The sequence below is a fragment of the Passer domesticus genome, chromosome 20, assembly GCF_036417665.1.
Source record: "Passer domesticus isolate bPasDom1 chromosome 20, bPasDom1.hap1, whole genome shotgun sequence".
In the NCBI taxonomy this organism is placed as follows: Eukaryota; Metazoa; Chordata; class Aves; order Passeriformes; family Passeridae; genus Passer; species Passer domesticus.
The window spans coordinates 11,191,526-11,212,453 of record NC_087493.1 but is presented as its reverse complement, the minus strand read 5'-3'; the positions used below and the strand labels follow the sequence as shown (position 1 = coordinate 11,212,453).

Genomic DNA, 20,928 nt, shown 5'->3' with positions numbered 1-20,928 from the left:
CTTATCTCTGCTTGCTGCTCCTGTTGTTTTGCACGTGTGGAATGTGTTAGGGAGATTGTTTACCTGAAGTGATTTGTCAATTGGATTCTGCTGAGGATTGTTTTGTTTCCTTGGCCAGTTGGCTCAGAGCTGTGTCCTGGCTGTCTCCAGACAACCAAACACCATTTCCAACTAAATTCTCTTGTGTTTCAGCCCTGGAGTGTGGCTGGGCCAAGCCAAACTGAGCCCAGCCACCCCCAGCCCTTCAGAGATCACCATGGTTTTAGGTCTGGGAGCAATTCTTTTGGGTTCAGGTCTCGGCATGACCTTGAGCAGCTGCCCTTGGCTCAGAGCAGCAGCACCCCCTCCTCCAAAGCAGCAGCAGCAGCTCCCCCAGCACCTGCTCCTCCAGAACTCCAGCTCCACCTTCGGGGTGGGGTTGGTGCCTTGCAGGAGGGGCTCTGAGGACTCTTTCTTCAGCACTCTGTGGATCTGCTGGCTCCACTCGATGATGGCTGACTCGGTGGCATGTACAAGGGATTTATTGATCAGCTCCAAGCTGCAGGGAACAGAGCACCAGAGTCACTTGGCTTTCCCCTTGTGCATGTGCATTTCTCAGTTGGATCTAGCTCAATAGGCAGCTGGATTTTACAGTTACAGCCCAGATTCATCTTTCCAAACAATAAAATTCATGAGAGAGAACATTTACAAGGGCAGTTAGAAACAAGATAAGGAGGAATGGTTTAAAACTGAAAGAGAGGAGGTTTAATTAGATATTAGGAAGGAATTGTTCCCTTGAGGATGGGCAGGCCCTGGCACAGGGTGCCCAGAGCAGCTGGGGTTGCCCCAGGATCCCTGGAAGTGCCCAAGGCCAGGCTGGGCAGGGCTTGGAGCAGAGTTTGGAGTTTTCCCTCAGTGATCCCAGCAGTTCATTGCTTCTCTGCATGCCCACATCCCCTTCCACCTCCTGAGCTTTTCTTGCTTGTATCATTGCACAGTCCCCAAAGACAGAGCCCATGAGCTAGACAGAGCAAAACAGCCCTCCTTGGCAGTCTGAGGAGCTGCAGAGGACAGGGAGGATCCCCAAAAGATGCAGCACATGCAGCAGCAGAGGAAAACCCAGTGGAGAGCAAGGGCTGGTACTCACAACTTCTCACTTTTAGGATCAATGTTCTCAATTCCCTCTGAGCCAGCTGGAAGAGGCAGCAAGGTCTTGCCCTTCACCTGGCCAAGAACCTTGAAGACAGTGTTTTTCAGGCTGTGGACATGATGGATGATGTCTTGTGACACCACTCGAGGCCAGCCCTGATGGTTCCTCCGGTTGGTCAGGATGGGCACGATCACCTACAGCAGGAGCCATGGAAGAGCAGTGGAGAGGAGCTGAAGGAGGGCAGATTTAGATTCGATTTAAGGAAGACATTGTTCCCTGTGATGCTGGGGAGGCCCTGGCACAGAGAAGCTGTGGCTGGCAGTGCCCAGGGCCAGGCTGGACAGAGGAACCCATCCTGTGCCTGTGTAACGTGGGTCAACCCCCACGGACCCCACGGCTCACGATTTAGGATGTTCCATCGGGCTCCACAGACCCCAGCACCGCCTTTCCCCCCTTACCTCCTCCACCAGCGCGGCGAAGTGCGGCAGGGGCTCGGCGGGCAGGTCCCCGCACAGCAGCTCCGCGGCGCCGGGGCCGGCTCCGGGCGGCCGCAGGAAGAAAAGCGCCTTGCTGGCGCTGGGGGGCGGCGGGGGCGGCCCGGCCCGCAGCCCCAGCTCCCCGGCCGGGCCCCGCCAGGCCAGCAGCGCCGGCCCCGCCGAGCCCCGCACGAAGGCGCGGAGCGCCGGCCCCGCCGCGCCGCCCGCCCAGCGCCGCCAGCGCTCCGCGGGCACGGCCAGCGCCCGCGCCGCGCCCCGCGCCAGCCGCGCCCCGCACGGCTCCTCGGGGGGCTCCCCGGGGGGCTCCTCGGGGGGATCCTCCCGGGGATCCTCCCGGGGATCCTCCGGGGGATACTCCGGGGGATCCTCCCGGGGCACCGCCCGCGCCCGCGCCGCGCCCCGCGCCCCGCACGGCTCCTCCGGGGGATCCCCGGGGGGATACTCGGAGGGATAACCCCTCGGATCCGGCCCCGCAACCCCGCCATCCCCCCCGGCCTCCATCCGCCCCGCTCCGCCGGGTGTTTGCGAGCAGCAGCCGCCGTTGCCCGGGGGATGCCGGAGCCGCTCCCCAGCCCGGCCGGGATGCGAGGGCGGTCCCAGCGCTGCCGCCTCCCTCCCGCTGCCCCGGGTTGTGTTGTTCATCCCGGCAGCGCTGGGCAGATCTAGGTTTCCCCACCCGGCTCGGGAATTTTTCTGCATGGGGCTCAGGCAGCTGCTGTCCCTCACCCCTGGTGCTGTTCCCGCATCAACCCCCTGAAGCTGAAACTTTGGTGCTGTGGGCTCCAGCCACCGCTGCATTTCCACTTCATTAATGCCCTCTGGGAGAAGCAGTTCATTGTTTTCCAAATAAAAGATCCTTCTAAAACTCCATGGAAAGCAGCACACGGATTTTGTGCAGTTCCAGAGTTGCTCGTGTCACCCCAACCAGGTCCTCCCCTGGGCACTGCAGCCCACTCCTACTTCCACCTGTCCAGTGCCAGGAACATTTTGGTTTTCCCCAGTGCTCTGCTATTCATAAAAACCCAGCAGAGCATTTCTGGAGGACACAGATGTGTCAGTTCTCCAGTCTGCTTTAGACAAGCATCACACTAAAGCATAGCTCGTCAACTAAAGTGCTTTGCTGATAGTTTGTCCCTTAATTTCCCAAATAGTCAAAATGAAGTCTTAAGACTTGTGTGCAAACATCATCTGGGTGTCTAAAAGTTGCCTCCAAAAATGATCTCCTTTATTGGGACAGCACAGACCTCCCCTCCTACTTCCAAACACAGGCAGTGGCAGCAGTGGCAAGGGAAGCAAGGCTGGCCCACAAAAAGGCTGGCCCTCTGAAAAACTCCTCTTAAACACAGACCTTCCCCCTCTCTGCCTGCTGTGCCACTTTCCTGCATCTGGAACCAGAATCTGCTCAAGGACACTCACAGCCATGAGGTTCCAGCATGAGCCAGATCTGATCTTTGTCTTTACCCCAAAGCCAGCCAAGCCAAGGTGGTTCCCCAGAGAAATCCAGGGTTTTGTTTCTGCATTAGTGATACACACACAACACAGTTTTCTGGAGGATGGCAAGTGGTTTATTCAGATTTTAAATAAAGAGTTTGGAAAATTCATCTGTTGAATCAAAAAAACAGCAGAGAAAACCAAAATAAAATGGGAACATCAATGTACAGATGTATTCTCATCCCTAATTTAACCTAAAACCCTACAACTGGGTCCCATTTTACTGTTAATTTTCCTCCTATCACCTGGGTTCTGACCGTGAAGGGGGGCATAACCAGCTGAGACATGCTCACCTCTTCTGGCAAACCCACAGCCCCTCCAGGGCCTCTCACACCTGATCTCTTGCAAAGGTCACAGCTGCTGCTGTTACATTATCAATACTTGGTAGCATAAACCCCAAAATTAAAAACAGTTCAGAGATAATTTTTGGTTAAAAGTAAAGCTGCCCCATGGTGAGCCCCCAGAAGCGGAGCTGTGTGGGCAGATCCTGTCTCACAAGGACCAGAGCTGCTGACAGCCCGTGGAGCTGCAGCCCAGGGAGATCCATGATGGCCAAGCAGACCCAGATGCCCAGGCCAGCCCATCCCGTGGTGCTGGCAGCACACACTGCCCAGGCCTGTGCAGAGCCAGGCTTCTCTCAGAGCAGAGCACTCCCAGCCTTGTCCCTCTCAGTTGGCTGTTTTAAGCTTCTTGTCTGGCAGTTCCTGATGGTTCTTGGCTTGTTTTCTTTTCTGGCATGCTGCTTCTGTGCTGTCCCCCCTGGTGAGCTTGTCCAGGATCAGGGCAGTCTCCTTCAGCAGCCGCATCTCCCTCTTCTCCTTCCTCTCCTCCATCTCCACGATGTCATCAGCAAACAAAGCCTTCAGGGGCGGGATCAGCTTCGGGATGGCTGGGAAGTCACCGAAACGTACCTGAAACACAAGCACACAGCTCCTGAGGGACAACTGCTGTTTGATTTCCTCACTCCCCCTTGCCTTCGGCCTGTGCAGGGAGCAGGGCACTGCCCCTTCCTGTGTGCAGCACCTGCACCCAGCAGCCCTGACCTCAACGAGTTATTAATGTTTTCTTCACAGAAATGCTGTGGCCCAGTACTAATTCTGACTGACAGTGAGCTGCCCTCACTGCCACGAGTGCCTTCAGGCAGCTCTTGTCTTCTACAGATGTCTGCTACAGAAAGCCATTGGGGCAGCTCATCAGTTGGGATGGGAATGGAAGCAAAATTAGGGTTTTTGGCTGGGAATAGCAAGCACAGACTTGAGGTGGCACGAGGCAAGTACCCAGTGTGTTAAGAGCTGGATTCAAGGGCCATCAGCACCCACCCCACAGCAGTGTGGGGCAAGGCTGACACGGGCTATCTGCTGCCAGCAGTTAAAGGAGCTGTTTCAGAGCCTGCTCTTCAGGAGATGGAGTATTGATACAGCACAAGAGCAGCATTTAATTCATGAGCAGCCATCCCAAACTAACAGTGACACCGCTCCCAGGCTGGCCCCAAGCTCCCACCTTACCCTCATATGGTCAAAGGCGATGCCGACCCTGTCGCTGAAGTCCTCGCTGAAGAGCGGGATCTTGGCGTACCTCTGGCTGAAGTGGTTGAGCATGATGAACTCTGCATTCATCTTCATCCCAGTCTGGATGGCCTGCGAGGTCGTGCTGCAAAAGGAACACGCCCTGGTCACAGCCAGGCTGGCAGGCACTGCTGCTCTGCAGGGTCACACCAAGTGACCTCACGGGCACAGGCCCCTCTCCCTTGGGCAGCCTGCACTGGTGGCAACTCTGACTTCCACACAACCCTGAGTGCAGGAATGCAGCTGTACACGTTGGAGCCTTGCATTTAAGAGCTCCACAACCTGGGGACAGGCACTTGTCTCAGGAATTGTCTCAAGCAGCTAGTCTTGGTCTCCCACGTTTGCCTGGGCAGCACAGGGAATCCCTGGCTGCAGGGTTCTCAGTGAGCTCTGGGGGTAAGATGATTCTTCTGCCTCCTGAGCTTAGTCCCAGGATGTTCCCATGCAGAGGGTCTTTGCCTTGGGCTGGTCTATTTATAGAGCCACCAATCCAATGACTCCTTGAAAGCTTTCCTCATTTCTTTTGGGGATGTTGAGAGGAGCTGTGGTGGTTTCAGAGCTGCTGCAATGACCAGCACCCCATCTTTAGTGTAGAAGAGCTCCGTGCACACCAGAACTTTTGACAGGACTTGGGCCCTTCACCTCCAGCTCCAAGGACTACACCCAGCTGTGCACCTTTCCCTTCCTGACGGGACAGACAGCAGAACACACCCCACCTGTGGGTCTTCTCTATAGCTTCTTTTTCCATGCCATCTTCCAGCGTGGCCTCGTGGATCAGCAGGTTGGCATTTTTACCTGTGCAAACAATCACACATTCAATCTTCAGCTGAAGACTGACCAGCCCTCCTGTCCCTCCTCAGCTCCTCACTGTGTGGCAGACACAGCACCAAAGGTTTGGGGATGCCCACTTTGGATACTGACAGAGGGAGAGCTTTCTCCAAGAGATTCTGCAAGCAGAGGGCTTTGTTACCTACCCATTTGCACTAAGGCCATGCAGGGCATTGTATCACCAGAATAAACTACTTTCCAGCCAGACTTGTGGATCACTGAACATGCAAAGGCATTTTTACAGTGTTGGACTTCACAGGTCTGAAACTGAACAAGGATACAAATGTTAGATTCCAGGTCCCCTCCAGCCACGGAGTCCCCAGCTCAGGAACTCACCTCAGCCAGGTCATAGCTCTCTAACAGAGAGCTCACAAACTCCTTGGCTTTGGGTCTCATGTTCTCACAGCCTTTCACAAGACACTGAGAAGGAATCATTCTGTCAGGGAGGGAAGAAGACATAATTAAGGACAGGTACAAAATAAAACCTGTTCTTCTCTTCAAGCAGCTGACTTCTCCTCCTCAGCCTCAGTTCAGTGCCTTGGTGACCTGTAGAACCTCTCACTTCTACCCCACTATCAAATACTCTTTCCTCTACTTGCCCAACTCCCTTTTCCTACAGCAAAGGGAAGCCTGCACTAAACCTCACTAAGCAGCACAGGTTAACTCCATCCTGCCCTCTGCAGACTGCATATCCTTGTTCTACAGGCAGTGGAAGGAGTCAGAGCCACCTCCAACCAAGGGCTGGGGGAATGGATGAGTTTGCCTTGAATAAAGGCCAAGGCCGTTCCTCCACACAGAACACTCACTTGATGTCTCCAAGAATCTCCTCACAGTGGTTGTGGTACTCGTGCAGCCAAGGCATGATCTGCTCAGGAGCTACCAGAAACAGAGGGCTGAAATCCTGACCCAGGGCTGCCTGCAAAACCAAAGGGAGGGGGGAAAATCAGTACCAGATGTACACCAAATCAGAGAGGAGAATTGTAGGGATAGGCTGGTGCTTCTCCACCACTCTGAAGCTCCCCTCCCCTCACTCAAGCCATGTTCAGGAGCAGAGGAAGTACTCACAAAAGCTCTCCGCCGCTCCATCAGGATATTCACCAGCCCCTGCAAAGGGAACACAGGAGACAGGAGGGGAGTCAGAAATGTCTGGGGAGCCAGAGGCAACAGCCACCACAGCTCAGCAAGCCCAGGGTCAGAACAAACGAGAAGGGAGAGGGGATTATTATTCTGTGATTCTGTGATTAGAAACACAGATAGATTCAGCAGTGCCTGGGGAATGAATGAAGAGAGGAATACAGAGGCTGCTGCAGTAAGGTACAAAAATCATAGAGAAAGGATTCATAAAATCAAGCCTGCTCTCCTGGAATCAGTGGCTGGCCTTGCCAAAGCCAGCATTTTGCAAGTTCCCATGTGAATGCAATCCTGTTGTGGGCCATTCATTACCCATTTTCCTGGATAAAAAAACAACTTGCACCTACATAAACTGTTTTTGCACTGTTAGATAGAAAATTGAAAACTATCTCTCACAAACAACTTCCCTGCACATATACACCAGGGGCTTGAGTGACCATTCCATACAGAATAACAACTTGTTACTAACCAATAAAAGTAATTGGCAAGAAAACTACTGACCAATTGGAGTCCCACACAAGGTCTGTAAAACTGTCTAAAAAGGAGTTATGTGAATAAAGAATGGGCTTTTTCCACCATGAAGAAAATGGAAACCTATGAGATTTATTCCCATACAGAGCAGCCCACATTCATCAGCTGGAGCTCCCCAGGTAGCTCTGAACCCAAAGAGCAGAGCAGAGCTGCACAGAGCCCCTTCCCAGCCCCTGCACCCACCGAGTGATGATCTGTGTGCATGTGGGACACAAACACAGCCACGAGGTTACACAGCACTTGGTCAACTTGCTCTCCATAGTGGCGGCAGAGCTGTCCAAAAGTTCCTTCTCCACAGTCCAGGAGCAGGGACCTGGTGGCACTGGTGAGAGGTGACAGGGACAATCAGCAGCCACTCTCAGGGCTCTGAGGGGATCTTTTGGGCTGGAAGGCAGAGATCAGAGAGCCCTGGGGTTTACCTGGTGTTCACCAGCGTGGAGCTGACATTGCGGATTTTCATTGGGATTGCAGATCCTGTTCCCAAGAACACGATTTCAGGATAAGCACCCACATTTCCTAGAGAAAACAGACAATAAGGATTTTTAGGCAAATGTTTACACACACTGCCCAGTCAGACACCATCTAATTCACCTGCCCAGTAACTCCAGAGCCAACGTGGGCAGCACAGGCATTTCTGCCCCTCAGCAGCAGGTTTAGAAGGGAAGGCAGAACAAGCCCCACCACTTCACAGCTTCATCTGGGCTCTGAAGCAGTGGGCCACCAAGAGATCCTGTTTTCCACCACACTGATCCAAGCTAAGTTGCTGATCTGTACCTGGCAGAGCAGACAGGCTCTCCTTGCACTCCTTCACACGGGTCTGGAAGTCAGGGAGATCCAAGGCCTCAGTGACAAACTCATCAGGATCACAGACAGTCACAGCATCTCTGCAACAACAGGCCACCCATCAGGATGGGGCAAGGCAGGAGCTGAAGCAGCCCTTTTCAGAGCAAAGTGCCAAACCCCTGTGACAAAACAGCCTTACAAAACGGGGACAAATGCTCTTTCCATTTTGAGGGGTTGTAAAAGACACATCCACAAGTGTGGTGTGTGCCAAAAAGGCCTGGCTGGGCTGAGCCAGGCACAGAAATGATCACTCCACCAAAGTGGAGAAGCTCCTGCAAGAGCACTTCATCCCATCCAGAGCTGCCAGGCACTAGAGGGCACTGCAAGGCAGCACAGAAGGTCCTGAAACCGGAGCTGACACCTAAAGGGGTCCAGGCACTGATGAAAAGTGTAAGAAACCTGGGCCTGCTTCAGAGCATGTGCAGCACTACAGGTCTTCAGTTACCTCAACAGAGAAGCTTAAACTCTTCTTGGCACCTGCAGTTGTGCCCAGCAAGGACAGAAATCTGAGCCCTGGTGGCTGAAATCCCCTTGCCCCCTGTGGTCCCTCAAGGCTCTCACTGAGCAGCTTCACCCATTTGCCCACCAGGAGCAAAGCTAGTAACTGTTTAACCACCTGGAGCTCTCAGCTCCAATGTCAGGCCTTCTAGGTCTTCAGAAGGCAACACCCTCCCTGGGATCCCCAAAAACTCTCTCCTTGCCCCCTTCTGCCCTGCCACAGCCACAGCTGGGTGCACAGCATGAGTCAAAGCAAAGGACAAAGGACCACAAGGCTACAGGAGCAAGGGATGGAAACAACACTCCAAAGCACTGGCCAGGTGTTGTTTTCAGTGCTTCACTCCATGTGCTACACCTTGTCTGAGACTTTCAGGGGCAGGACTTCAAAAGTTCCCCCAGCACAGCCACCAGAAAGGATCTGCAGGGGATCCCACAGTGCCCTCCCCCACCAAAAAGCTGCTTCAAGCCAACACCCAAAACCTGGGAAGAAAAAGATTCCCACTGACCTCTGCCACTCCTGCTGTGGCCTGAGGTGGTATTTCAGGAGGCACTCCCCTCTCACGATGGGCACAGGGCACACAGCCTCTGCTTTCTGCAGGAGGAGGGGGACATGAGACACAGCCTTTGCTGAGGGCAGCAGGCACAGGGGCAAGGCGGGCCTGGATTACCTTGCTCTGGTAGGTGGTGAGCAGAGGGAAGATCTCTGGGTGGATGAGGTTCAGCTGAGTTTGGATCTTGTAGCTGCGTGGGTTGTGCACAGCAGAGGAGTTTTCATTGAGCACCAAGTGCTGAGTGCCAGGCCCAAATCTGTCAGAGGACAAAAATGCCCAACAGCTTCAGCCTCACATCAGAACTGGGCACATGGGCACACCTGAGCTAAAATCTCACCTGAGCCAGCACAGCCCTCTTTTTAGAGCTCTTTACTTTGGCACAAAGGCGTGAGCAGCAGAACAGGCTGCTGCCCACAGAGACAGGGAGCAGAGGACACGCACCTCTCCATCCAGTGCTGGTAGCGGCTGTCCCGCAGCACTGACTCGGGGGTCATGTGAATAACCAGGGCCACCTGGTGCTCAGCAACTCCCTCCTGGTACCTGGGACACACAACCAGAAAGAACATCTGTGCTCCACTCCGTGTCCTTGGCATCTCCTCCCCCTCTGGTGCTGCCAGAGATGCCCCCCGAGGCAGGCACAGCAGGGATTTATTTCCAGAGCTCCAGGCTCAGGCCATTCGCTCACACCTTCACTGTCCCCCATGAGGAAATTCCTCTCCTCCATCAGCAGCAACATCTGCAGAGCCTCCAGGAGCCCAAATGCTTCTGCACAAGCCCTACAGAGTTGTTATGTGCAGTCCAGGCTTCCAGCAGCCCGCACTGCTCCCCAGGCAGACACCAGGGCACATTGCTGCTCTGGAGGGAAAACAGGCCCGTGGCAGTCACAGAACCCACAGGTCCTGCCTTTCCTAAAAGCCCCAAAATCCACCACCAATCCTTTCTTGCATCTCAAGCTCCTCAATGGTGCCAAAGAGCTCAGACATCAGCCAAGAGAAACAGCACACCTAGGCTAGAACAGGAGGAAAACTCAGCACAGTTCTTGCCCAAGCACTGCAGGTGCCCAGCCCTACCTCCGGAAGGTCTCGTTTTCACAGACAGCATCCACAAAGCCCTCGTGGGGACACTCCAGCACGAGGAACACGGGGCCAGGGTCAGTGGGGGTGCACAGCTCCTCAGGAAAGAGCTGCAGGCAGATACACAGTGGTTACACCACAGCCAGCCTGCACACACAGCCCTTCCACACTCCCAGTGCTCAGTGCACCCAGCCAGGGCAGCTCTGGGGCATTTCTGCTCCCATTACACAGCAAAATCAAACCTGTGTAACAGCAAATCCCAGCCCTGGCCTCAGGGAAACCACAACCTAACCCATGAGGGGAATTTCAGCAGTTTCTAGGTTCCCATGGCAGATTCAGATGGTAGCAAAAGCATGTGTAAGGAAAAAAAGGCTTTATAAAATTCTTGTGACACAAAGATGTGCTGATCCTGTCTGCCAGGTCAGGATCTTCACTGGGTCATGGCCAGAGCTGGTTCTGCCTCTCACTCCAGTGTCTAAGAGATGCAGACCCTGCACCCCAGAACTACTGAGTTTATTTTGGTGTCAGAGGTGCAAACAGGGTCAGGAGGGAGTGATGCCTTCACAGGCATCCAATTCCCAGATTTAAGCAATGCAGGGATTAACTCCACCAGCTCTGGGAAGGGGAGATGAAGCAGCTCTGCCAAACAGCAAACACCCAGCCATACCCACACAGGAGCTCATTCCCTGCTCACCACCCCAACAGCCCAGGCCACACTCAGTAACAGCCTGGAGCAGGAACAGCCCCAGGATGCACTGGCAGGAAAAGCATTCTGCACAAAAAATTGTCACCCTTGGAGCCCAGCGAGGGAGGGAGAGTGGCAAAGCCACAACAGAAGCACAGACACATCTTACCTCTTTGCCTTCAAAGGTGATGCTCTCCCCGTTTTTGAGAGCTGTAATGATGGGAAGGATGGCTGGAGTTCCCCTGAGGACAAGGGCACAGAAATATTTAGCTGCCAACAGCCCCGTGCCTGCTCCTCCTGCCCTGTGACCCAGGCTGGGCTCTCATACTCACACTGGCAGCCCCAGCTCTTGGGCTTTAGCTGCAAGGAATTTCCCCTTCCTTGGGTGAACCTGCAGAGAGTCAAACACAATCATCACCCAAATAAAAAGGGCCATGAAACAAGATCAAGTACTGCCAGCTTAAGAGCTTCTTCACACACCAAGGGAATGTTTTGTTCTTTTTCAGTTCCACAGCCACTGCTCCAATTTACCCCAAAAAGGCTTTTCCGGGCTCTCTGCTTTCCAGGATCATGCTGCTGCTTCTTGCTCCCCTCTCTAGCCAAGCAAGTAAGAAAATCTGCCCTCCCCTCTGAGGGTTAAACAAGAATGGACTGTACACTCATAACCACTGCTGGATTCTAAAAAACACCTCCAGTTTTACACATTCCTACTCAGGCTACAGCAACATTACACCTGAAAAGCAGAAACACATTAGAGCTTCAAAGCCCTACTTGAAAGTGCTGTCTCCATTTAAATCCTTGCAGCAAGATGACATTAGGAAACATTTCCTTACAGAGGGTGGGCAATGCCCCAAGCCTGCCAGTGTTTAAGAGACTGTTGGGCAATGCCCTCAATAATATGTTTTAAATTTTGGGTAGCCCGAAGTAGCCAGGCAGCTGGACTGGATGGTTCAACCCTGCAAGTGTGTCTCTGCCCACAGGGACATGGAATGAGATTATCTTTAAGGTCTCTTCCAACCAACTCATCCTGTGGTTACAGAGGATCACTGTATGTCCCTCCCCCCTGAAATACCCTGTTTTATTCTCTTCTCTGTTGTGTTGGTTTAGTGTCCCTGTGCCCAAACTCACTTTACAAAGAAAAGCTGTCACCAGCTCAGGATGCTTCCTTGCACACTTCTGCTCATCACCTGTAAAACAAAACAAAACTACTAAAAATCATCACTCACTATCACTTTTCTTAAAACCAAGACATGCCAAAATTTGCTAAAGCATTAACAGGAACATTATCCACTTAACTTAGAGCCCAGCAGCAAAATATTATGAACATGCAAGGCCAGAGAGCCCATGGCTTCAAGTACAGGAAGCCAAACTAAAGCCCAAGACTGAAAAATCATCAGCCCAGCATCCACCTGTAATTAAATTACAAAGGCTGAAGCATCTATCCCCACCAAAAGCAAACTACTACAGGGACTAATCCCACCCAAGCACCCATCATGTCCAGTTCCTAGGCCTTTTAAGCTCTCTCTCAACTCCCAAAGTACCAGAATACATTCTGCTCCATGGAACCTTCCAGCTGAGGCTCTCTACAGACCTCACTTTCAGACAGCAAGTGGCTCAGAGGACAAATTCCTGTCCTTTGGAATCATCTCATTGAAGTTAAAAAGGCCATTCCATGTGTTTCACCTGCTTTCTTTGGGCTCTCCTTTCCTTGCTCCAAGCTTTGCTGTGCAGCTCTCGGGGATCCAGGCCCTGTGTCCCCTTTAGGGCTATTTCCACCCTGGGGAGATGCTCCAGGACTCTGCGGGGGTGAACTTCCAGCAGCCAGTGGTTTTCCTGTCCCAAATCCAATAAAAATCACTCAGTCCACAGCAACATAGAAGAAAAGCATGAGCAGCATTTCCTCTTCCATGGCAGTCAGGTTTAAATTGCACCAGAATCCAGACTCTTCCCCCCAGTCCAGCTTGCACTTGCATTCTGCAGTCACTTATTTCAGCAGCCACCCCTCATCCAAGCCCTTCTCCTCAAACTGTTAAACTCTGCCAAGTCTGTGCTGCACCCTCAGAATCAGTTTCCAGCAGAGAAGGCACCTCAGAAAGCCAAACCCAGGCATGTTTCACAGGTCATTCCACCCACACCTAAAGGAACAAGCCAACCTGACTCAGCAGGTCTTGGTACTTAAATGAGATGCTTCTCCTGAGAAAAGCAAATTAATGAACCTCTGCTTCCTCAGGCTGGCAAACAGAAGCTGCTGCTTGAGCCTTCACTGAGCTCCCCCTGTCTCCCTGCAGCAGCCGTGCTCACCTGTCAGAGGGATCTGGTAGACAGTCATTGTCTCATCCTTGTACTCGGGCTCTGTGTGCAGCTGCACAGCTGGGAGAGACCAAACACCACCATTACCAAGTGCATAAGCAGAGATTCCCACCCTTCAAGGGGTGCACATCAGGATAATGTGTCTTTGTTTTTCTTAAACACAACCTGCTGAACATTCCCCTTCCCTTTCTCTGCCCAACTGCACACCCCAATGAACAATTAAAGTTTTAAAAGCTCATCATCCTCATGATGCCATGATGAGCAAATTCACTGGCAGACTTTAGATGCAAACTACCTTCAGTGTTTTAAAACCAAACGCTGTTTGTATCAGCCAGCCTGGCAACCCCTGAGCAGAAACAGAGCTGGAAACACTGTTGTGAGGGCTTTAACAGTGTATCAGAGCAAAACCAACGTTTAAAACATCCTCTGAGAGGACCCAAACCAGAGGCTGAGGCAATGCAACCTCGGCCAGAGATGAAACAAAGTTCCAAGTTGCTTTGCCCCACATCACCTACCCAAATCCATCCTTTTGAGGGGCCCTGGAAAGAGGCGAATGGCTTTCAAGTAGTTTTGCTGGAAAAGAGACAGGATGTCAGGAGAGGGCAGGAGCAGTGCCATGACAAACACCCAGCCCGACCAGCCTGAGCAGCTCACACTGCCCTGGGCAGGTGTCCCACCTCTGGCAGGCACTGTGCCCTCAGAAAGGCAAAGAGCCACTCCCCACCCCCTCCAGCCAGGCAGTTAGTCAGCAGAAACTGCAGGGAAATGAAACTGCTACAACAACGCTGAGGGTTGCAAATTTCTGGTCCAGACGTGGCATTAGGCTGGCAAGGACCACAGCAAACAGGAGAGCAGAGCCTGAGCTCCCATCAATGCCAAATGGGGAGGGAGCAGGCAGGGAAACAAAGACCCTCCCCTCTCCCAAAAGCTGATTTATCAGGACACCAGCCTACAAGGCAGCTGCAGGAGATTTCTGCTGTCCTGCAACTGAGGAGATTTGGATTTTCAAGCCAGCCCCTTTGGGGTGACACTAACTCAGAGCAGCATGTCACACCTGCACAGAGATCCCCTCTGCCACCAGCTCTCCCAGTTCCAGGGTGAGCTTTGTCACTCTGAGGGTTTGCTCTGCCTCCTGCACCTTGCCACACTCACCAGCTTTGGTGGCCCCAGGAACACACACCTCTGGAGCCCGATAGCCTTCAGGGTGAGGATCATACCTAAGAGCAAGCAGAGAAACAGCTTCATCACAGTCCAGTGAGCACTGGAGACCCCAAAACAAAGATACCTCTCTGTTCAGGAATGCTGGGCCTCTCACAAAGGCCACAACTGAACCTGGACCTGAATTTTGTGGCAGTTTCAACAAGTCACTTGCCTCTGCAGACAAAGAAAATACACATCTTTCTAAAATTAATCTGGAGCAACGCATCAGAACAGATCATTGATCTCTTTCCTTGGAGATTCCCAGAATTTTAATGGACAGCCATCTATCCTAACCACATCCTGCACTGAGCACAGTGGTGCCCACCAGCTTTTGTGTGCTCCTTTGGACTCAAAGCAGCCCAATCCCCAAACACCTCCCTGCTGGCAACACTAACACCTCCTGCTCAGAATCTGGGCAGCTGAAGCATGCTGGTCAGGCAGGAGCTGTCCCACCAGGGTCTGCAGTGGGAGAGGCCCAGCCCAGCCCCTCCTGCTCAGGAGATTTTGAGCAGCTGAAGCCAAGCATTCTGGTCAGGGCTGTCCCACCCCGTGTCTGCCCTGCTGCAGAGCCCAGCCCAGCCCAGCCAACCTTCTCAGGAGATTTTGAGCAGTTGAAGCATGCTACTCATGCAGGAGCTGTCCTACCATGTGTCTGCACTGCCCCAGAGCCCAGCCCAGCTAAACACATTCTGCTCAGGAGATTTTGGGCATCTGAAGCATGCTGCTCATGCAGGGCCTGCCCCAGCCCGTGTCTGCCCTGCCACAGACTCCAGCCCAGCCCAACACCTCCTGCTCAGGAGATTTTGAGCAGTTGAAGCATGCTGCTCATGCACGGCCTGTCCCACGATGTGTCTGCCCTGCCGCAGAGCCCAGCCCAGCCCAACACCTCCTGCTCAGGAGCTTTTGGCCAGCTGAAGCCAGGCATGCTGGTCATGCAGGAGCTGTTCCACCATGTGTCTGCCCTGCCGCAGAGCCCAGCCCAGCCCTCAGGCAGCGCCCTCGCGTCCCCACGGCCGCCTGGAACGCCGCTCAAGCCGCAGGAACACCCCGCAAAGCGGCGGCGGGCTGTGCCCGCACTCACCCGGCAGCCCCCCGACGTTGGCCCAGGACACGCGGCTGAGGAAGATGCTGTCCAGGTGCGAGATCTTCAGCCTGCGCAGGGGGCACACGGGGGTGAGCGGGGCCCGGCGCCGCCCGCCGCTCCCCCGGTGCCCCACTTACTTGTGCTCCTGCATGGCGCGCTGCGTGCCCTCGCCGCAGTTGAACAGATACCTGCGGGGACAGCGCGTCAGGGCGGGCCGGGCCCGGGAGCGCCGCCGCCCGCCCCGCACTCACCGGTTGAACTCGGAGAACACGTACACGGCCGCCCCCGCGTCGCGGCTGCCGGCCGCCACCACCTGCACGTAGACGGTGTTGGGCCCCGCCAGGCCCGTGCCCGCGTTCCGCCGCCGCTCGCGGGCCCACACGTGGCGGGGCACGTCCTTGGGGCGCCGCGCCGGCCGCGCCGCCGAGGGGCCCTCGGCCATGGCCCGGGCCGCGCCGCCGGGGCCCGCCCGCCGCCACACGCGCGGCAGCGCCCGCGCCAGCGCCCACATCCGCCACGCCCCGCCACGCCCCGCCCCGCCCGGCGCGCCGCAGCCAATGGCAGGGCAGAAATGCCCGCGGTCGGACCGCCCCCTTCAGTGCGTCATGAGGGCGAACCAATAGGGAGTGAGAATGGCAATCGGAGCTCCGCCCCGAGGCGCCGGTGTGCGGCCCGGACGCTGACATGCGACAGGGCTCCGCCGGTCGGTGTTCGGGGGATAATGGTCCGGGCGGCTCCGTGTCCGGTCCGGGCCGCTCCGTGTCCGGTCCGGGTAGCTCTGTGTCCGGTCATTACCGGGGCTCTGTGTCGGTCCCTGCCGGTCCTGTGTCCGCTCATTGCCGGTCCTCTGTCCGGTCTGTTCTGTGTCCGCTCATTGTCGGTCCCTGCCGGTTCTATGGCCCAGTCTGTTCGGTTGTGTGTGCGGTCCGTCCGGTGTTGTGTCCGGTCATTACCGGGGCTCTGTGTCGGTCCCTCCGGGTTCCGTGTCGGTCATTACCGGTCCTTTGCCGGTTCCGTGCCGGTCCCAGCCGGTCCTGTGTGGTCCCTGCGGGCTCTGGGCTCGCAGCCCTGCGGGCCCTGGCCCGGCTCCCTCAGGCTGAGCCTCCCCGGCCCCTCAGAGGGATCCCCGGCCCCGCCATTCCCGCTGCTCTCCCCCAGGGCCCGCTTCGGGGCCTGGACGAGCGCCCAGCCCGGTTTGTTCCTGAGCTCTCCAGCCTCTGTGGCAGCTCTGGGGCTCTTTGTTTCCAAAAGAGCCCCTGGATGGTGTTCTAACCAGAACAAACAACCCTGACCATCAGTATCCCTTGTCTCCTTATCTCCTTGGCCAATACCTAAAACCATTCCTCCACATGTTTCACAATTAATTATAAATTCCACTAATGAATGGGGTGTTTGGACCAAACTCCTTCCTGAAATGTCCTTCGAACCCCAAGAACTGGAAATTCTTGGTTCTTTGTTCAGCAGTGCCTGGCCTCTCTGATGTCCCCCCAGAAGCCTCAGTCCCCCTGCAGCGAGCAGAGCCCACACACAATAACTGTTATGAATAAAACGTTATCTTTAGAGTTAAAAACAAGTCAGGCCAGTTGCTGTAAGTTAGTTTCGCTGTTAAAGAGGAGTTCTTCCATTACCTGTTAATGGCTGGTGATGAACCATTGTCCCCCTGATGCTGGCCGCTTGCCAGGGAGGGACAGACCCAGAACAGCAGTGACATCAGAGCCAGTATGCAGATGAGAAATGCATTGCACCCCGAATTTTTACAGTTTTCCCAGGAAAACCCCTAAAATCACGAGCCAACAAGTGACCTAAGTGATGTCTAAGGACGGGAGCGTAGTCCAGTGCCTGCTTGGATCCTTTTTGCTTCTCACCCTAACCTGAAAAGATGCTGATTAAAGAGACGCCCCGGGGTGTTAGACAAAAAAGCAGGAATCTACGACTCTCCCGTGAGGACAGAATCCCCAGCTCTGCCTGCAGGGGACAAAGCTGCATCACCCTCCTCCTCCGTGCCACGCCTGGGAGCAGCGGCGGCGAGGGCGCAACCCGTCGATTTCTCCCCAACCTGAGCTGATTCTTCTTAATCAAGGCATTAAAAAGGAGAAAGATCTCCTGCCCATTTATTTCAATAACCACCCCCAACCTGGAGAGTCCTCACAAACCCGGCTCTGCCTCAGGGCTGCAGGGAACCTCCCCATCGTGCCCAGGAGTGCTCCAACAGCACTCAGCAGTGCAGAGTGTGGGTAACTAATCCATCAGCCGTGCCACGAGGGAGATTTAAAAGCAATATCCCGCCAGACCCCACTGACAGACAAAGGGGGATCCTTGTCTTTGGGGTTTCCCCAAGGTGATGTGGTGCTTCCCTTTGTTTGCTGTGTTTTCCACTGGTTATCATCACCCCCTGGAGCCTGGGGTTTATTAAAAGGGCAGGTTTGCACACAGATTAAAGACAGCACAGGACAAAATGAAGAGTTTGGTGCGTCAGTGGCTCATAAAGATAATCAGTCTGGTCAAAATAAGAAGCAAAATCAGAAAGGAGATCTTGAGGGTGAAGCAATAACCACAAGATGTGGTCCCAGGCATAGACAATCCCCCTTTTTGCTGAAAAGGTCTTGTTCCTCAGCAGCAAATCATGACAGTGCTTGGCAGAGGAGTGGGGAAATTTTCAAAAAGTGGCACAGGACATGACAGGCACTGCCCTAGCCAGAAAAACCTTCAAAATAAAGCCCCCCAAAATAAATATGCCAAGATATAGGCAACTAAATAAGAGAAAAATTCATTAGGCCTCAGAAATAATTGAATTTAGAATGGTTTCAGGGAGCCAACAGCAAAGGGTAACCGAGGGAGCTTCATTAAAGAGGAGTTAACTTTTCTTATCTGCAATCTGCCCCAGCCCCCTGGTCCTGTGTCTGCCAGAGCAGCAGATGTGTGGATAAGCCTGGTCCCAGTCTCCCTCTCCCAGTCCTCCCAGTCAGGGATATTCCTTCTGCTCTCTCAATAAAAGAAAGGTAAACACCCCACGGCCAGCTGCAGTGGCTTGTGATTATTTTCGATATTGGCTGTCAAAGGATAAATTAAATCAATTCCTGCTTGTTCGAGGAGGAGCAGAACAGTCTGTTCCCACAGCCCTGTCCCACACCCCATTCCCCATCCCATTTCCCATATCCCATCCCCATATCCCATCCTCATATCCCATCCCCATATCCCATCCCCCATCCCATTCCCATATCCCATATCCCATATCCCATCCCATATCCCATTCCCATATCCCATATCCCATATCCCATATCCCATATCCCATTCCCATATCCCATATCCCATATCCCATCCCCCATCCCATTCCCATATCCCATATCCCATATCCCATCCCATATCCCATTCCCATATCCCATATCCCATATCCCATATCCCATATCCCATTCCCATATCCCATATCCCATTCCCATATCCCATATCCCATATCCCATATCCCATATCCCATATCCCATTCCCATATCCCATATCCCATATCCCATATCCCATATCCCATTCCCCATCCCATATCCCATATCCCATATCCCATTCCCATATCCCATATCCCATATCCCATATCCCATTCCCATATCCCATATCCCATATCCCATATCCCATATCCCATATCCCATATCCCATTCCCCATCCCATATCCCATATCCCATTCCCATATCCCATATCCCATATCCCATATCCCATTCCCCATCCCATATCCCATATCCCATATCCCATATCCCATATCCCATATCCCATTCCCCATCCCATATCCCATATCCCATATCCCATATCCCATATCCCATATCCCATATCCCATTCCCCATCCCATATCCCATTCCCCATCCCATATCCCATATCCCATATCCCATATCCCATATCCCATATCCCATTCCCCATCCCATATCCCATTCCCATATCCCATATCCCATATCCCATATCCCATATCCCATTCCCCATCCCATATCCCATATCCCATATCCCATATCCCATTCCCCATCCCATATCCCATATCCCATATCCCATTCCCATATCCCATATCCCATATCCCATATCCCATATCCCATATCCCATATCCCATTCCCCATCCCATATCCCATATCCCATATCCCATATCCCATATCCCATATCCCATATCCCATTCCCCATCCCATATCCCATATCCCATATCCCATATCCCATATCCCATATCCCATTCCCCATCCCATATCCCATTCCCCATCCCATTCCCGCAGCCGCCGGCGCTGCAGCGTCCCCAGCCCGGCCCTAGGTGGCACCGCGACTCCGCCGCCGCCACCGCGTCCCGCCGGCACCGGGCGGGGGTGAGCGAGGGGCAGCCCCGGCGAGTCCCCGCAGCCCCCCGAGCCCCTCAGCCCACCCTCCCTGCGGTGTCCCGCTTCCCCCCGCTGTCCCCGCCTGTCCCAGCGCCACCTCCCGAGCTGTCCCGCTGTCCCCGGCTGTCCCAGCGCCACCTCCCGAGCTGTCCCGCTGTCCCCGGCTGTCCCAGCGCCACCTCCCGAGCTGTCCCGCTGTCCCCGGCTGTCCCAGCGCCACCTCCCGAGCTGTCCCGCTGTCCCCGAGCTGTCCCGCTGTCCCCGGCTGTCCCATCCCCTCCGCGCTGCCCCAGGGCTGCTGCACGTCCTTGCCCAGCACCTGCTGCTGCTTCGGGCTCAGCCCTGTCCGGAGAGCCCGGACACCCCGGCTGCCTGTCGCCTGCCCTCGGTGCCACCTTCAGCACCCCCAGGGCAAACCCTGCGGCAAGGCCGGGCCCCAGGGCCCCTGCCCGGGGAGCAGAGCCAGCTCCTGCAGTGGCACAGGCAGGGACACTGCCCCACGGGTGCCCTGTCCCCCTCCTGTGCAGTCTGGGACATGGGACCCTGCCCCACGGGTGGTCTGTCCCCCTCCAGAGCAGAGTCTGGGACATGGGACTGTGCCCCACTGAGGATGGCACCCTGCCCGCAGCCAGCTCCAGACACAGCTTGGACAGCCCAGGGCCCCGGGCTGCTGCTGGCTTTTCAGCAGCTCACCCATCCCAGGGCCTTGAGGCAGCTGCTTGATGTGGGTAGCTCCTGATGATTAAAGAGGGCTGTGGAGCATTCATGGGATGAATCCCCCCGTTTATTCCTCCCTGGGACAGTGATCCCCCAAGGAAGAGCTTTCCTCCACTCTGAGCTCCAGCCCTCTCCCCATCCTGCTCCTCACGTGTGGAGCAGATCCCTTCAGGACCCAGCGCCTCTTGTTCTTGCATGGATGACCCCCACTCCATCGCCTCCTCCAGAAACTAGAGCTCAGCATTTCTGCTGTTTCCCCAGCAGCTGAGATGGGCCTGGAGAGTGGTGCAGGGAGAGCAGGGTGCCCAGAGCTGGTGTGTCCTGACAGAACCAGCCCCTCTTGGTGCCAGTGGTGCCAGACCTCCACGCAGAGAGAGATGCCGGGATCCCAGCTCAGCTCAGAGTGGTCCCAAGCTGCTTGCCCTCACTCCCAGTCACCCCGTGAACCAAACTGGAGCAGCACA

At 54.7% G+C, this 20,928-nt stretch overlaps 2 protein-coding genes across 2 annotated transcripts in view; both read right to left on the bottom strand.

Moving 5' to 3' along the window:
• Positions 1 to 2,179, bottom strand: part of DNAH9 (dynein axonemal heavy chain 9) — a 132,753-nt gene extending 130,574 nt beyond the window's left edge. Inside the window, exons 1-3 of the mRNA XM_064395318.1 lie at positions 1,588 to 2,179; positions 1,127 to 1,323; positions 380 to 538 (exon numbers count right to left, since the gene is read on the bottom strand). Of these exons, the coding sequence (XP_064251388.1) occupies positions 380 to 538; positions 1,127 to 1,323; positions 1,588 to 2,127 (896 nt within the window). The 5' untranslated portion in view covers positions 2,128 to 2,179. The remainder of the gene's footprint in view (positions 1 to 379; positions 539 to 1,126; positions 1,324 to 1,587) is intronic.
• Positions 2,180 to 3,168: 989 nt separating this feature from the next.
• On the bottom strand, positions 3,169 to 15,942 carry ELAC2 (elaC ribonuclease Z 2). The gene is made up of 24 exons (XM_064395520.1): positions 15,668 to 15,942; positions 15,554 to 15,604; positions 15,414 to 15,484; positions 14,285 to 14,349; positions 13,648 to 13,705; positions 13,124 to 13,192; positions 12,506 to 12,655; positions 11,951 to 12,009; positions 11,155 to 11,213; positions 10,992 to 11,064; positions 10,135 to 10,247; positions 9,506 to 9,604; positions 9,182 to 9,320; positions 9,020 to 9,105; positions 7,947 to 8,056; positions 7,592 to 7,688; positions 7,356 to 7,494; positions 6,576 to 6,614; positions 6,317 to 6,426; positions 5,847 to 5,946; positions 5,657 to 5,777; positions 5,399 to 5,477; positions 4,623 to 4,767; positions 3,169 to 4,028 (listed from the first exon to the last, which is right to left on the bottom strand). Exons 1-24 carry the CDS (start codon positions 15,925 to 15,927, stop codon positions 3,786 to 3,788), a joined length of 2,535 nt encoding a protein of 844 aa, XP_064251590.1. The 5' UTR covers positions 15,928 to 15,942; the 3' UTR covers positions 3,169 to 3,785.
• Positions 15,943 to 20,928: the final 4,986 nt, after the last annotated feature.

Bases quoted from the DNA above. Each gene is read 5' to 3' on its own strand.
- ELAC2 (XM_064395520.1), bottom strand. From the start codon at position 15,927: ATGTGGGCGCTGGCGCGGGCGCTGCCGCGCGTGTGGCGGCGGGCGGGC. The intron at 9,605-10,134 runs GTAGGGCTGGGC...TGTGTGTCCCAG, and splicing joins GAAAACGAGACCTTCCGGAG to GTACCAGGAGGGAGTTGCTG. The intron at 4,029-4,622 runs GTAAGGTGGGAG...CTTGTGTTTCAG, and splicing joins TCGCCTTTGACCATATGAGG to GTACGTTTCGGTGACTTCCC.